The 15,821-nt window shown below is 36.8% G+C and overlaps 1 protein-coding gene across 1 annotated transcript in view; it reads right to left on the bottom strand.

Moving 5' to 3' along the window:
- The window catches only part of Morc1 (MORC family CW-type zinc finger 1), a 137,173-nt gene that overhangs the window by 40,264 nt on the left and 81,088 nt on the right, over positions 1-15,821 (bottom strand). Inside the window, exons 18-20 of the mRNA XM_048345812.1 lie at positions 5,671-5,736; positions 4,674-4,910; positions 3,462-3,505 (exon numbers count right to left, since the gene is read on the bottom strand). Coding sequence (XP_048201769.1) covers positions 3,462-3,505; positions 4,674-4,910; positions 5,671-5,736 — 347 coding nt within the window. The remainder of the gene's footprint in view (positions 1-3,461; positions 3,506-4,673; positions 4,911-5,670; positions 5,737-15,821) is intronic.

Below are 15,821 nucleotides of genomic sequence, written 5' to 3' on the forward strand. Positions count from 1 at the left end.
ACAGGGTCCTGGTGGCTCACTGCTGTAATCCTAGCTACTCAAGAGGCTGAGATCTGAGAATTACAATTGGAAGCCATCCCAGACAAGAAAGTCTGTGAGACTCTTACCCCCAATAAACTACTCAGAAAAAGCTGGAAGTGGTGCTATGGCTCAAGTGGTAGGGCTCTAGCCTTGGTTACAAGAGGCTCAGAGACAGTGCCCAGGCCCTGAGTCTAAGCCCTAGGGACTGGCAAAAAAGAAAAAGAAATTGCTTTAAGAGAAATTAAGGATGAATGACTGGTATGCACTATGGCACTCAACAGTGATTTCAGAGGGCTGTAGTATTCACAAAAGTCTGCAAGAATTAATAGTTTGCAGACATTTGCATAAGTTACTACCTATATTCTAAATAAACAATGATTTATGTGACTATGTGCAATATTAGGTATTGCCAGGGAATATAAGATATAATTGATTTCTGAGTATCTGTGATGTTTTACTTCTGATTATATTGTTACTAATGAAAACTGCACGTACCTATTATTACATGGATGCATAGTCATTTTTCTACATTTAAATATTTCTTCATACTTGAAAAGGTTGAAAACACTTCAATGACAAGCTTTGGTAGTTTCTGATTTTAATTTACCTTTGGTATTTTTTAAGATTTTTTTTTCATTACTTGCTTGGCTCTCCATGACAGATATACCCTTTCTGCTCTTGACCCCAAATGGCCCGTGCTCTCAGAATAATCTATCCTTGGGACTGTGGCACCTGCAACTTTCTTCTAACCAATAGAATCTAACAAAAGTGATGGAATGGCATACCAGTCTTTGACTGCATTTTATTTTGTGAAACTAAATCTTAGGTTATTTATTAGTAGGAGGCTCTCCCACCGGCAAATAGCCATGTTGTAGACCACGGGGAAAAGGGTCATGTGACAAGGTATTGGCCTCCAGCCAAATCTAGTGAGAAGTCAGGGCACCAAGCAGTTACAAGAAAATGATTTCTACCAGCAACCATGTAAGCTGAAAGAGGATCCTGAACTACAACAAGAAATTCAATCCTGCCAATACCTTCTGTTTTATGGAATCCTAAGCAGGAGATTCAGCTAAACTCTGCTCAGTCCCCTGACCCAGGGTAATGTAAGAAAATAAGTGTATGTTGTTCTAAGCTTCAATTTTTTTAAATCAGTTCTTGGGGCTGGGAATATGGCTTAGCGGTAGAGTGCTTGCCTTGCATGCATGAAGCCCTGGGTTCGATTCCTCAGCACCACATAAACAGAAAAAGCTGGAAGTGGAGCTTGTGGCTTAAGTGGTAGAGTGCTAGCCTTGAGCAAAAAGGAAGCCAAGGACAGTGCTCAGGGGCCTGAGTCCAAGCCCCAGGACTGGGAAAAAAAGTCATTTCTTTAGGAGGAACAAGAAGTCCTTGATACTTATATTAATAAAGATGAATTACTAAATGAAAACTAAATTAGTCAATTCCAGAGCCGTTTTTATCAAGCACATGAAGAATATACAGTTTCTTAAAACCAGCTATGCTTGGAGGAGATAGTATATCATGTCATCTGCAAGTAAGGACAGTTTGACTTTTGCCTTCCCTCTGTGGATCCATTTTATGTTTTCCTTGCCTTTTTTTCTAGCTATAAATTCTGGTACTACACTGAAAAAGAGTGGAGAGAGTAGACATCCTTGTTTTGCTCCTGATTTGAGAAGAAATAGTTTCAGATTTTCACCGTTCAGTATGCAGACTCTAGGGTTGTCATAAATATTTTAACATATTGAAGTATCTTGCTCTGCTCTAGCTTCTCAAGAGCTCTTGTCATCAAAGGATGTAAAATTTGTCAGAGTTTTTTTTCTGTATTTATTAAGAGGATCATGTGATTCTTGCTCTTAATTCTGTTAATTTCCTGTATTATGTTTATTGACTTATGTATATCAAACTATCCTTCTATCCCTGAAATGAAACCAGCCAAAGTCTTTTCTTATTAGCCAAATAGGAGTCAAATGACTACAAGATATGATCCTACTGATTTTTCAATATTCAACCAATGCAATGTCTACTTTAAAACTTTTTTTTTAAGTCTAGACACATTACTGATGCTCTCTGTGGTTTCCCACTGCTTTGGGGATAAATGAAAATCAGCTTTTCAAGGCCTATGAAGCCTGCGTGGTTTTGCTCACTCCCTACACATCTCACCCCTCAGCCCTCCTCCTTCTCTCTGCCCTCCCATTGCTGTCCTCTTGAAATTCTCTATACTCATCCTTGTATCCCTCTTTAGCCAACAGTGTGCATTACTTGGAAATGTACTCTCATTTTATCAATTTAATCATAAAAATCTAGAAATCTTTTTCTTTCCTTGGAAAGACATTCCATCCTACCAGTCATAGTCAAATACCCCACCATAAGAATATGAGTTACTGTTCATAAAAAACAAAAAACTGCCTCAATAGCAGACAAGGGATCTGTCTGCAGTCCCAGATGAAGTAGGAAGTGGTCTCTATAACACAGCAGGACCCCTCTCAAAACAAAACATGGAATACTAAACTATTGCAGCCACAATGTAAATCTGTCTATGGAATGACTTGAGACTAGATTGCTCTGCTTCCTATTACTAGGCTGTAACTTTGATGAGGGCAGAAACTACATATGATTTTTGTTCACAACTGAACATTCATGGCTTTAAGAGTGGTATATATGATTTTACATATACATGTATATAAATATATACTTATATGTATGTAAAATGTATAAGTACTTATATGTATGTAAAATATATTATGTATCTATAATGCGCAAAGCTACCCAAGTGAGTAAGTATGTATATACTCATGTATGTGCGCATACTTGTGTAGCTTTATACTCATGAAGACATATGCAGACCTATGTACTATACCACATCTAAAGTCTAAGTATGTTGTCTTAATACCTGGATGCATGATCAACTTCTCAATCTATTCTATGTATTAAGAGTGCAACATAAAAACAAAGTAAACCAACAAATCCCAAATCTTGAAATTGCGCACCTAGTACATTCTTCAAAAATCCAGTGATAATGGAGATATGACTATAAAGCAATAAAATCTTGCTGGGCACTGGTGGCTCATGCTTGTCATCCTAACTACTCAAGAGGCTGAGATCTGAAGATTGTGTTTCAAAGTCAGCCCTGGCTGGAAGGTCTATGAGACTCTTACCTCCAATAAACTACTCAAAAAAAGTGGGGCTACGGCTCAAGTGATAGAGCGCTAGCCTTGAGCAAAAGAAGCTCAGTATCAATGCCTAGGCCCAGAGTTGAAACCCCAGGACTGGTTAAAAAAAAAGTAATAAAATCTCTTATATTACAAATATGCAATGCTTTGAAAATGGAAGTGTTAATATAAATGCCTTTTGCAATATGAAACAGAAGAAAACAAATTCTATAGATGACAAACATTCAATGTGCTCATATAGTCTCAGGAAAAGACTGAGGATGAAAAATTTACATTATAAGAAAATTGATTTCAACTTCTTTATGAGAATGAGCTACCTAAAAGTGGAATGAAAAAAAGTTTTCTTTAAAGAATAAACATTTTTTACTAAAGAATTTCAGAAAGGACCTGTATACCATTTGCCAAAAATATTACAAAGGAATGTAGGAGAGCTTTCAATAAAGTGGCTATTGTCCAAAATAAATCCTTTTGTATGAACTATGCCTTGAATATCTTTTTTTAAATTTTTTTATTATAAAACTGATGTACAGAGAGGTTACAGTTTCATACATTAGGCATTGGATACATTTCTTGTACTGTTTGTTACCTTGTCTGCCTTGAATATCTTGTCATGTAATACAGTGCCTTACCCAGGGAAGAAACCCAGCAGGTATGTACTGATCAAGTGAGTTTATACAGCCTACAGCAATTCATTTCAATATCTGCCTCAGTGGCTCATATTCACCTTTTAAGAGCGATTTTAATTTGTGACAATGGTTAAAATGCCTTAAAAATGTCAAAACTAGTGAGCCATGTAGATAATATAAATAATCAGTTTTGGCTTACAAGAGATGTAACAAGGAAGTTAGTGAAATAATGTTGTAATCACTCAGTATTAAACCTGAGACAAGAACTCTCATTCAATTGTAGGGATTTTATTGTTGTAATAATTATACACGGAATATGAAGACAATTTAAAAAGAATTAAATCAGGAAAATGCTGTTGACATGGTGCTAGTCTCTTAAAAGAAACAGACACATTTAGACACATGAAGATTTAGAGATGGTACATTATTAAAATGAATCTGAAAATTCAGACACTCGATACCATTTTTCCAGAACCTTGATAATGCTTTATCTAGCTAAGCAATTTTTCTTATAAAGCATTGAATACAAAATCCTAAAGATTAAAGGTTCATCCTATGGGGCCATTTTTCTCTTTTAAATGGTTTTCCCATACAAACATTTTCCTGAGGGCTCTTCATTTGTTTGAGTTTTGCAGGCACTGTGCTGATATTAGCAATCTAACTTTTTATCAAAAAAAAAAAAAAAGAGAAGGGAGAAAAAAATAGATATTGGGATCCTGTCCAGGAAACACAGATTGCAATGCACATCCTATAATTAGAGTGCTTCAAAAATGTGAAAATGAACCAAAACCTTTACTGAATGGTATTTCCAGAACTAGTAAATTATTGTACATTTTGTGAATAAGAAAAAAAAAAGTACCTGGGATCTCTGAGATAGTTCGATGTTTTCTGGTAGAGCTGCTACATCTCTCTGCTGTTGGGGTTTGGGACTAGATTTCTTCACTATCTTAGTTTGAGGAACATACTCTTTATAAGATTCTGCACCTTCTGGATTTCTTTTTTGGTCTCTGTGGTTGACTGAAAACTCAAGAGAGGAAAGAGATCCATGCTTCAAATTGTCACTTGCAATCCTGAGTTTCTGCGTTTGGGTAAGTAACTTAAAAAAAAATAAATAAATGTTATGTTTGGTAGCCAGATAAGTGGGAAGAGATGACTGTTTCCCTCATCACCTTGCATTAAGTCATATTTCCTACTGTCATCAAAAAATTTTTTTTAATCTAAAGCTTAGTATAGCAACTTTCATAAATATGTACTGCTTTCATGGCTCATTAGAAGTCTGATTCAGAAACAGAGCAGGACTGAGTCAAGAGATCTAACTTTGCTACTGTCTATACTTCTATGGAATTATCAGCCACCATTCCCATGTACTATTTGTGAATGCAAAAATTTTAAAAGAAGTCTGGCTTTGAGTACAGTTACTCCAAAGTAGGAACACATTGTGTTCACTTTACTTCACCCCCCTGATTCACCAGAGGTCAAGTCCCCATGATTGCCCTAATCCCACTTCCTGCTTCCTGCCCCTTCCTTCCTGCTACTTCAACCAATGAAATGGATGCTATATACCCACAGATTGGATCAATATCTCTCATAGAAGGTTTTGTAATAAAATAAATTAAAATGTCCTAAACAGTCATCCCGCCTGAGTAGTGAGACCATGAATTATTTAAATTTTGTATTTTTTCTAAGTTTTCGCTAAGCAGTATATATCACTCTAAGAAGGAAATATTAACAACTAAGATTTATTAGTGCTAAACTTCTGGAACCTTGTTAATCATGGGAATCACTAGTCCTTGTTAAGCTTGGCTTCTATAAGAAACACATATGACACACATGATTAACCTACTTTAATTACTCACCTTAGGAGCTGAAGAGAACAAGGTGGAAGTGGTTCCTGTCACCTTACTTGATGATATAAGTTGAGGCTTTAATGGGAAAATATTACAATACATTTAAGTAAATTTAATTTCAGCACTTCGGTATTATATATACAAATAACTAATGTTTATATATAGTTTTCAATCCTTCAATCTAACTCATTTCACTAGTTCCAGTAATTAAATGTAGATTTTACCTGATTTTCTGTGTGAATTATCATTAACTATAAAGAAAAGAAAGTTCAACTTCTTTATCTGCCATGAAAATGCTTTTCTTTCTCTCTGCATATTTCTGCACTATCTAAAAACTCTGGAGTACTGAGATTTAGCCTCCTTCACTACAGGGGAAGAATATTTAATCTTTACTGATAAGAATGACTTTGAGCTTGGCACCATTGTCTGATGCCTGTAATTCTCACTACTCAGAAGGAAAGATATAAGAATCAGCCCAGACAGGCATCTCTATGATACTCTCATCTCCAATTAACCACAAAAAAGCCAGAAGTGAAACTGTGGCTCAAATAGTAGAGTGCTAGAATTGAGCAAAAAAAAATCTCCAGGACAGCATCCAGGCCCTGAGGTCAAGCCCAATGATTGGCACCAAAATAGAATGCCTTTGATCATCATATTTTTGTAGATTTTTTAAGGGAATGTAATGAAGAAAATCTTTCCTGATTTTTAAGAATGTTTATTCAAAATATTCACAGTAGCCTTTACCATTTATGCTGTACCAGAATAATTTTTCTATTCTTCCCTTATGGTGACTCTTTTTCTTTTCTTTTCTTAAGCTATTTTTGAGTATCTATACACGGTGTTTTAATTCAATATACTAATTTGTGAGCAATATACTAATTTGTGAGTACAATACTCTTGATCAGCATTATCATTTCCACCAATCTCCCCCATCTCTCCCTTATGATATCTTATTTGTATCTTACATAATTTTTATTAGATTTTTTCTTTTTTAGTATATCTTGTTAAATGCTACACCCAAGTGTTTTTGTTTTTTTTTAGCACGTCACTATGAATTGGGTTTTCCAAGACTGTCAGAACTTCCCATTGCAAGGGTTCAATAGAAAATTAGATACTAAGCAAGGTCTTAAAAAAAAAAAAAGCCTCTTCTCTCATCTGTACAAAGAAAGCATTGCTTTTGCATGTGTGACTTTGAGTAATTTTGAAACTGGGTTTTTAGACTCCAGGCTTATCCCCATAAAGAGACATGGTGTAGAGAAGAAAAGAGAAATTTTTTTACATGACAGCCATGGGAAAGCAGTGCCTCAGCACATCCTAGGCTGCCTTCAGAGGGACAGAGATGGGCCTCAGGTTCAATGAGAAGAAGGGGAGTGAAGCAAGAGGGTGTGAGAGGCATGTACAATTTAAAAAATCCAAGTTGCAGGTATAACCCAGTGGATCACTGGTGCAATCTTTGTTTCTGGAGGACTTTCAAGTTGTTATCACTTTATAAGACAGAGCAGAAAAAAGTTGTCTGGTCAGTGGCCTCCTGAGTTTGGGGCTCTTTCCTCTTAGATGATAAGTAGAAGACATTGCCTGTGTGACGGGTCCATTTGCCTTCCACAGAGGATACTTCTCAGTAAATCTCTTGCCTGAAACCCAAGATAATTGCAAAGAGACTACAGCAAAGAACAGCCACATGACAGGCCACAGGTGCAAAGGTGGGGGGCATTTAGTTAATTCACAGGACCCAGCCACAGCATCTTTTAAGTTGCCGCTTACATTTTCACGTGGATGCCATATCTACTTCTATGAACCAGAGTTGGTCCAGTAGGAGGGGTTTCTGTTGCCCACTGGCTACTACAGACAACAAGCACAGCTTGTAATCTCCAGTTGTGTCCTTCTTCCATGTTAATCATTTGGCATGCCCTGTGAAATCTTTGTTACATGTCTTCTAGTTTAAAAGTAAATTCAGTTTGTACTTTTGTCTTCTGTTTTCCTTGTTGATTTAAGGAGACTTTCAGAGAAAAAAATGGAAAAACACTTTCTTTTTTTTTTTTTTTTTTGCCAGACCTAGGGCTTGAACTCAGGGCCTGGGCACTGACCCTGAGATTCTTTTGCTCAAAGCTAGCACTCTACTACTTGAGCCATAGCACTACTCTCAGCCTTTTCTGTTTATGTGGTACTGAATCAAACCCAAGGCTTCATGCATGCTAGCAAGTACACTACCACTATGCCACAATCCCAGCCAAACGCTATGTATTACAGCCATATCTGTACCATAAACCCTCCATAACATTTTGCTTTACTTATTATTATCTGTATCTCACTGTACTGTAGTTGTATGTTAACAGTGTATTTCTCTCAATAGCCTGTGAAATTCAAAATCTTTCCTTACGTCTTCAGTACTTAGCACAATGTTAGGAAATTACAAATGCTCAATAGAACAGTGATTGACAGGATGAAATGATGTGCCTGAAGCCTATGGTTCATCTTTCCATAGATTAAACACTGTCATGAGACTATTCTGCATGTATAACTTGATTGCTTCTCTGCTACAAGGCTGGCTATCAACCACATTTTCTAGGTTTACATAATGTACATGTATAGTCTATTCTGGTATCATTATCCAAGCTGAACCTTGCTCTTGATACAGCAAAATAGTCTGGAGCTTAGTCTGGTATACAGGATTCAGTTAAATTATTGGGGTTTATAACATTTATGATATTAGCATAAAGATAATTCATTTTTGCTCTATAATTTTATTGTAATGGGGTTTGGCCTGAGCTACTAATCATATCACTATACCAGAGATGTGAGTAAATAAAAATTTTATAAGTTCTGTAAATTTTGCTCTGTCATTTGTAACTTCAGAGCTATTTCTACAAAAGGAAGCAAGCTAGTACAGAAACACAGCAAATTTTTTCAGTTGCATTTTAAATTGGGAAGCATAAATAATGATGGTCAATAATGAAACTAATCTCAGATTTTGCAATGACCTCAGTAATCAATAGAAGGCACTAATTTACTCCAAATCAAAACACAAGAGAAGAAGAGGAAAGAAACACTCAGAGACAGAGTTACCACTTAAACACCTTTTCTGTATTGTACCCAATAGGCTTTACTATAGTAAATGAATGGGTTATTAGTTCAATATTTTTAATAAAGATGTACCATATCCGTACAGATTTGGAATTTCCTTCATCTCACTCATCTGTTTACTTCTCCCCTTAACTAACCCCATATGTTTGAGGGTTGTTTTTTTTTTTTCTGTAGTTGTTGCAGTTGTCAGGGGAGGGGTGCACATGCGTTGGTTCTGGGGCTTGAATTCTAGGCCTGTCCCTGAGATTTTTGTGCTCAATGCTAGTACTCTTGAGCCATAGTTCTACTTCTGGCTCTTTGTAGTTAATTGAATATGAGAGTCTTACACTTTTCTGACAAGGTTGGCTTTGAACACTGAGATCTTCAAATCTGTCTCCTCAGTAGTAAGTAGGATTACAGGCTTGAGCCATGGCACCCAGCATGCTTTTAAATCACATACATAGGTTTACCATGTTTCATTTTGTTACTCCAGGTATGGCCCACCATCAGAAATTTACACCAATATGTTCACCTCTTAGAAATTATCCATCTGTGGGGCCTTTTCTCCTATAATTTACAGTTCTTCCAGTCCTCTGAGGATTATCAATTTTCTTTACATTCATCAAAACTTTTTTCCCCTCCATTTTTGTCTTCCCTCACAATCACACCCTTGCTGACTTTCCTTCTATTCCTACATCTACCAGAAAAAAAATAGCCTTTCCTTTCATCTGCGCTCTGCCACCCCATTCTGATGTTCTCAGCCTTGGCTCTGTTGATTCATTGATTATTTGCTATCTGTGTTCAGAAATAACCGATTTCTAAAACCTTTTGCATCTGCACCACAAACTCATGCATGGCCCTCATCTTCTGGGCAGTATTTTCACTTGTCCCTAGTTGGCTCCTGTTCCTCCCACACACAAGGTTGTTGCAAATCTTCCTTGTGCCCTCTAGATAAAGCCTTCCTCTCTCACTGTCTTTAGAAAAAAGAAAAGCAATATTAAAGCTGTTAATATGTGTGTGCATATCCTTAACTTCTTTCCCATGGCCTCAGAAGACAAAAGTTCCCTCCTCCTACCCTAACTTACTCCTTCTATCTTGTCCTCACATTTCTCCTTCCTGCCATTGCTGGTCTCTTTTGACATCTATTGGGCCCCTTCTCTCCTGCATGCTAAATTTCTCCTATTTCACCAAATCCTTTCTTTTTTTATTTCAGAAATTTTGTTAAAGGTCTCCCAACCATACATTTATCTCAACTCTGACTAGCCCTGTATTTATAACTGCATTTTGCTCACTTTTCAGGGGGGAAAAAAGCTTCCTAACATAACAAACTTATTACCATGACTTCTAGTGCTTTACTCTCCAGTCACCATTTCTTCTCCACCCAACTGACACTCCCTCTAAGATTCAACTTGCTGAGTTCAGCCATTCTTTTATGTTATAATACCCAATGCCTACATTATCGTAGGCAGAGAGGAAATACTTGTATATTTAATGCACTAATGCAGAAGAATATAAAAGAAAAAGGCCAAAGCACAATAATAAAATGTAACATTGGGACAGAGTTTCCAAAAGCATTAAGACAAAAAGTAGACAATTTTGGTTTTCCCACTGACATAACGTCTATAAAAATGGATGCACTGACAGCAATGCACTAAATAATTTTGTATGTTAAGTACAGTAAATGAAATTGATCTTAATGAAAAAAAATGTTAATAGTTCTCTTAAAAGTTCACCTATTCATAGAAACAGTATTTTTTTCTGGCAGCAGATACATTTTACTGATAGATAGAGTCTTAGCATCCATTCTGAGGTTGACCTGAAAATGCCTAATATGTATTAATATAATCACATAGTTTTTATTTGAGGAACACATTTTTACAACTTTGGTTATATTTTTTGGTAAAACAGAACTCTGTTCACACATTTAATCTGCAAATTTTATCACTGATATTTATGGGAAGCTGCTTTCTAACAATAGCATTATTTTATCATCATCTATTTAGATTTTGCAAAATATGTTACCCTAGAAATCTTGTGAATATCAATATTTGTTTTTATATGACACTCTTAGACTCTCTTAACAAGACAATTACATTTCTTCACAAGTGCAGAAAGTTCAGATCCCAAACTTAGCAAAATCTCTATACAATAAACTGTCTCTGGAAACAAAGAAAACTGAGGAATATTTAAGGCAGAAGTGAAACCGTGAATCTCTGATGTACCTAAGAATGGTCTGGGGAGAGGGGCAGAAATGCACGTTGAATTTCAAAGAATTTTGTTCAGTCCATCTGGTACCTACATTTCTAGAAGCATGCACAGTTTTTCTTCTACAGATGGCCCAATGATCTTAGACTCACAGTCCTAGAATATAGAGTATTTCCTTTCTAATTTTGTATCGGTGCTGTGTGGAACTATAAGAGAAAATATTTTTATGTATTTGTACAGTTTAAACTTTCTGATTAAATTTCACTAAACTTGAAGTCTGGAGTAAAAGAATGAATCATGCAGTTTAATTTCTCATTATTAGTGAAGAAGGAGCTGAAGAGATTCCCTTCCCATTTCTCCCCAGTCATAGAGGGAAAAGTTGTTGCTACTATCTTATATAAATATTCAGGTTCAATTCTTTCCTCCAAAGTTTGTTGCCTGTAGCACAAACTCCAGTATATGCAGGATAACATCTGATCTAACTCTCTTGCCATCTGCTGCCCCACTAAGAACTGGAGCAAAGAAGAATCTGCACAATTATTTACTATGATCAAATAATAATCTACTCTGTTCTAGATACCCATATTTGCATTTAAAACAGTATTTCAAAATACAGATACTCTTACCAGATGCTGGTGAGTCATATCTGCAGTCCTAGCTACTCAGGAGGCTGAGATCTGAGGATCGCAGTTCCAAGCCAAACTGGCAGGAAAATCCATGATACTCTTATCTCCAATTAATCACCTAAGACCTGGAAGCGGAGCTGTGGCTCTTAGTGGTACAGGACGGAGCTGGAGCCAAAAAGCTAAGAGACAGTGCCCAGACCCTGAGTTTAAGCCCAACAACCTACCAACAATACCCAGATACTCTTAAAATACTAGCTTACACTCACTCATCAGCCCTAAAATGTAGATGAGTCTTTGTGAACATCTAGCTTAATTCCCTTCTTTTTGAGGGTTCTATGTGTGTGTTCCAGAATGGAAGATTACAGACATCAGACATGCCTGTGGTCACTCAGCTTATAAATCAGCCAGGACCCAAAATCAGGGATCCTAACACCAGAAATCAAGGTCCTAACACCAGACCAATGCTGTCAGCATATCTCTCTCTCTCTCTCTGTCTCTCTCTCTCTCTGTCTCTCTGTCTCTCTCTCTGTCTCTCTCTCTCTCTCACACACACACACACCACACCCATGTATCCTCCCTTAAGGAACTTTAAAGTATTGTTTCTTCTAGACAGCTTTCCAAATCTTGCTGATGTGGCCAAAGCTCATCAGCAAGAAAAATCATGAGTATTAGTCACTCTGAAGTTCTCAACTTCTACTGCTCTGAAGTAACTATCGATCTGAACTGGAGATCTAACTACAGTAGCTCAAACAGCTGTGAAAAAATAACCAGTCATAGCTGATACTTACATATTCCTGATTGCTACAGATACACACATGGATATAAACATAGGTAGATAGATACATATATTTTATACACAGCCATCACAGGACTATGGTCCTGTGAGCCAACATGCTTTGAGCACCTCTGACAGGGGCACGTTCTAAGTCTGTTAAATGTTTCAAAAAAAAAATTACAATTCGGGAACTCTCCTTAGAAGAAGGGCAATATCAAATAGACTGGAATAGAGGCCTAAGAAGTAGTGTGGACCTACGTAAAATCATCATACTGTATTTAATTTGCCTTTTCTTTTCTTTATGTATAAACGTCAAATAAAGAATAATTAACACTTTAAAAAGAAAAGCAATCATAAACTGAAAGTAGCCAGTATTAAACCAGTAAACAAAAGCAAGGAGAGCCTGGAATGAAGTATACCAAACTCTAAATAAAAATAACTACCAACCAAGAATTCTGTACCCAGCCAAACTCTCCTTCATAGCCGAAGGTCAAATAAAAGTCTTCCACAATAAGGAAAAACTGAAACAATATATCTCCACCAAACCAGCTTTACAAAAAAATCCTTAAAGATGTACTATACAGGAAAAATAATCAAGATCCCAACACAGACGGAGAAATGAACCCTAATTAGTAAACACTAGATCAAGAAATGGGAAGACACAGCTTTAAACAAGATAGTGATAATGAAAGGAACAAACGATCACCTCTCAATCCTAACTGTCAACATTAATGGACTTAATTCTCCAATCAAACGACATAGGCTCATAAGTTGGATCAAAAATCAAGATCCATCTTTCTGCTGCCTCCAAGAGACACATCTATCCAGCAAAAGTAAACATCTTCTAAAAGTGAAAGGCTGGAAACAAATCTATCAAGCAAATGGCCCCCATAAGCAGGCTGGAGTTGCAATCCTAGTATCAGACAAAATTGACTTCAAATTAAAAAAGGTAAGAAGAGACAAAGAAGGTTACTACATACTAGTAAAAGGATCTCTCCAACAGGAAGAAATAACCACCCTAAATATCTACACACCAAATGCAGGAGCACCCAACTTCATCAAACAAACACTACTGGCTCTAAAAACATTCATAGACCCAAACACAATGATAGTGGGGGACTTTAACACTCCACTATCACCTCTGGACAGATCAACACCCCAAAAACTGAACAAAGAAACCACAGAATTAAACAATTGCATAGACCAACTAGACTTAATCGACATCTACAGAATATTCCACCCAGCAAGGACAGAATACACATTCTTTTCGGCAGCACATGGAACATTCTCCAAAATAGATCACATCTTAGGGCACAAAGAAAATCTGTACAAATTCAGAAGTATCAAAATCATTCCCTGCATTCTCTCAGACCACAATGGAATAAAATTAGAGCTCAACTCATTCAGCCACCACAGAAAATCCCACAATTCATGGAGACTAAAGAACACACTGCTGAACCATCAGTGGATCACTGAAGAAATTAAAACGGAAATTCAAATGTTTATGGACTTCAACGAAGTTGAGGACACAAAGTACCAGCTCCTTTGGGACACAGCAAAGGCAGTACTCAGAGGAAAATTTATATCTCTGAGTACATACATCAACAAACTGGAGAAACAGCAACTCAGTAATTTAAGGAAGCACCTTAATTTTCTGGAGAGAGAACAGCAAGCCAAACCCCAAGTCAATAGACGGAAGCAAATAATTAAAATCAAATCAGAATTAAATCAATTAGAGACGAAAAAAACCATAGAAAGAATCAACAAAACAAAGAGTTGGTTCTTTGAAAAAATCAACAAGATAGACAGACCCCTGGCAAACCTGACCAAAAAATGAAGGCAGCACACTCAAATAAACAAGATAAGAGATGAAACAGGTAGCATCACCACAGAAATAACCGAAATTCAGAAAATAATAAGCGACTATTTTGCAAACCTTTATGCCAACAAATTCGAGAACTTGGAAGAAATGGATGATTTCCTAGAAAAATTGATACCCCCAAACTCAACCATGAAGACTTAAACCTTCTAAACAGACCCATATCCAGTATTGAAATAGAAACAGCAATAAATGATCTCCCATCCAAGAAAAGCCCAGGTCCAGACGGATTCACCGCAGAATTCTACAAGGCCTTCAAAACAGAACTCACTCCAATATTTCTCAAACTCTTCAATGAAATTGAAAGAGAATGTTCACTACCAGACTCATTTTATGAAGCCAGTATAACCCTCATCCCAAAGCCAGGTAGAGACTCATCACGGAAAGAGGACTACAGACCAATCTCCCTGATGAACATAGATGCAAAAATTCTCAACAAAATTCTGGCCAATCGACTTCAACAGGTCATCAAAAAAAATCATACACCACGATCAAACTGGATTCATCCCAGGGATGCAAAGCTGGTTTAATATACGCAAGTCAATTAATGTAATCCACCACATCAACCGGAGCAAGGTAAAGAACCACATGGTTTTATCGCTGGATGCGGAAAAAGCGTTCGATAAAATCCAGCACCCATTTATGCTAAAAGCCCTGGAAAAACTGGGATTTCAGGGAACATTCCTGAATATAATCAAGGCAGTTTATGACAAACCAACAGCAAGCATAACTCTAAATGGTGAAAAACTAAAGCCATTCCCTTTAAAATCAGGAACAAGGCAGGGAGGTCCACTCTCTCCCCTGCTCTTCAACATAGTAGTAGAATTCCTAGCCAGAGCAATTAGGCAAGAAGAGAATATAAAGGGGATCCAAATAGGAAAAGATGAAGTTAAACTTTCTCTCTTTGCAGATGACATGATCCTATACCTAAAGAATCCCATAGACTCTACCCCCAAGCTACTAGAGCTGATCCAAAACTTTGGCAAAGTTGCAGGATATAAAATAAGCCTTCAAAAATCAATGGCCTTTCTCTATGCTAACAACCCGAAGACCGAGGCTGAAATCAGGAAAGCAACTCCTTTTGCAATAGCCCCCCAAAACATAAAATACCTAGGAATAACCTTAACCAAAGAAGTGAAAGACCTCTTTGATGAGAACTTTAAAAGCTTGAAAAATGAAATTAAGTCAGAACTAAGAAAATGGAAAAACCTCCCATGCTCCTGGATTGGGAGGATTAATATAATCAAAATGGCAATATTGCCAAAGGCTATCTACAAATTCAATGCAATACCCATTAATATCCCAACACCATTCTTTAAAGAAATAGAGGAAGCAATCCAGAAATTCATATGGAACAATAAAAGACCTAGAATAGCAAAAACACTCCTAAGCAGAAAGAACAGTGCTGGAGGAATTACAATACCCAACTTCAAGCTGTATTATAAAGCTATAGTAATAAAAACAGCTTGGTATTGACACCGGAACAGGCCTGAAGACCAATGGAACAGAATTGAAGACCCAGAATTGAACCCACAGAACTACGCCTACTTAATCTTTGATAAAGGAGCTAAAACAATAGTATGGAAGAAAGATAGCCTCTTTAACAAGTGGTGCT

The sequence above is a fragment of the Perognathus longimembris genome, chromosome 5 (genome assembly GCF_023159225.1).
Source record: "Perognathus longimembris pacificus isolate PPM17 chromosome 5, ASM2315922v1, whole genome shotgun sequence".
In the NCBI taxonomy this organism is placed as follows: Eukaryota; Metazoa; Chordata; class Mammalia; order Rodentia; family Heteromyidae; genus Perognathus; species Perognathus longimembris.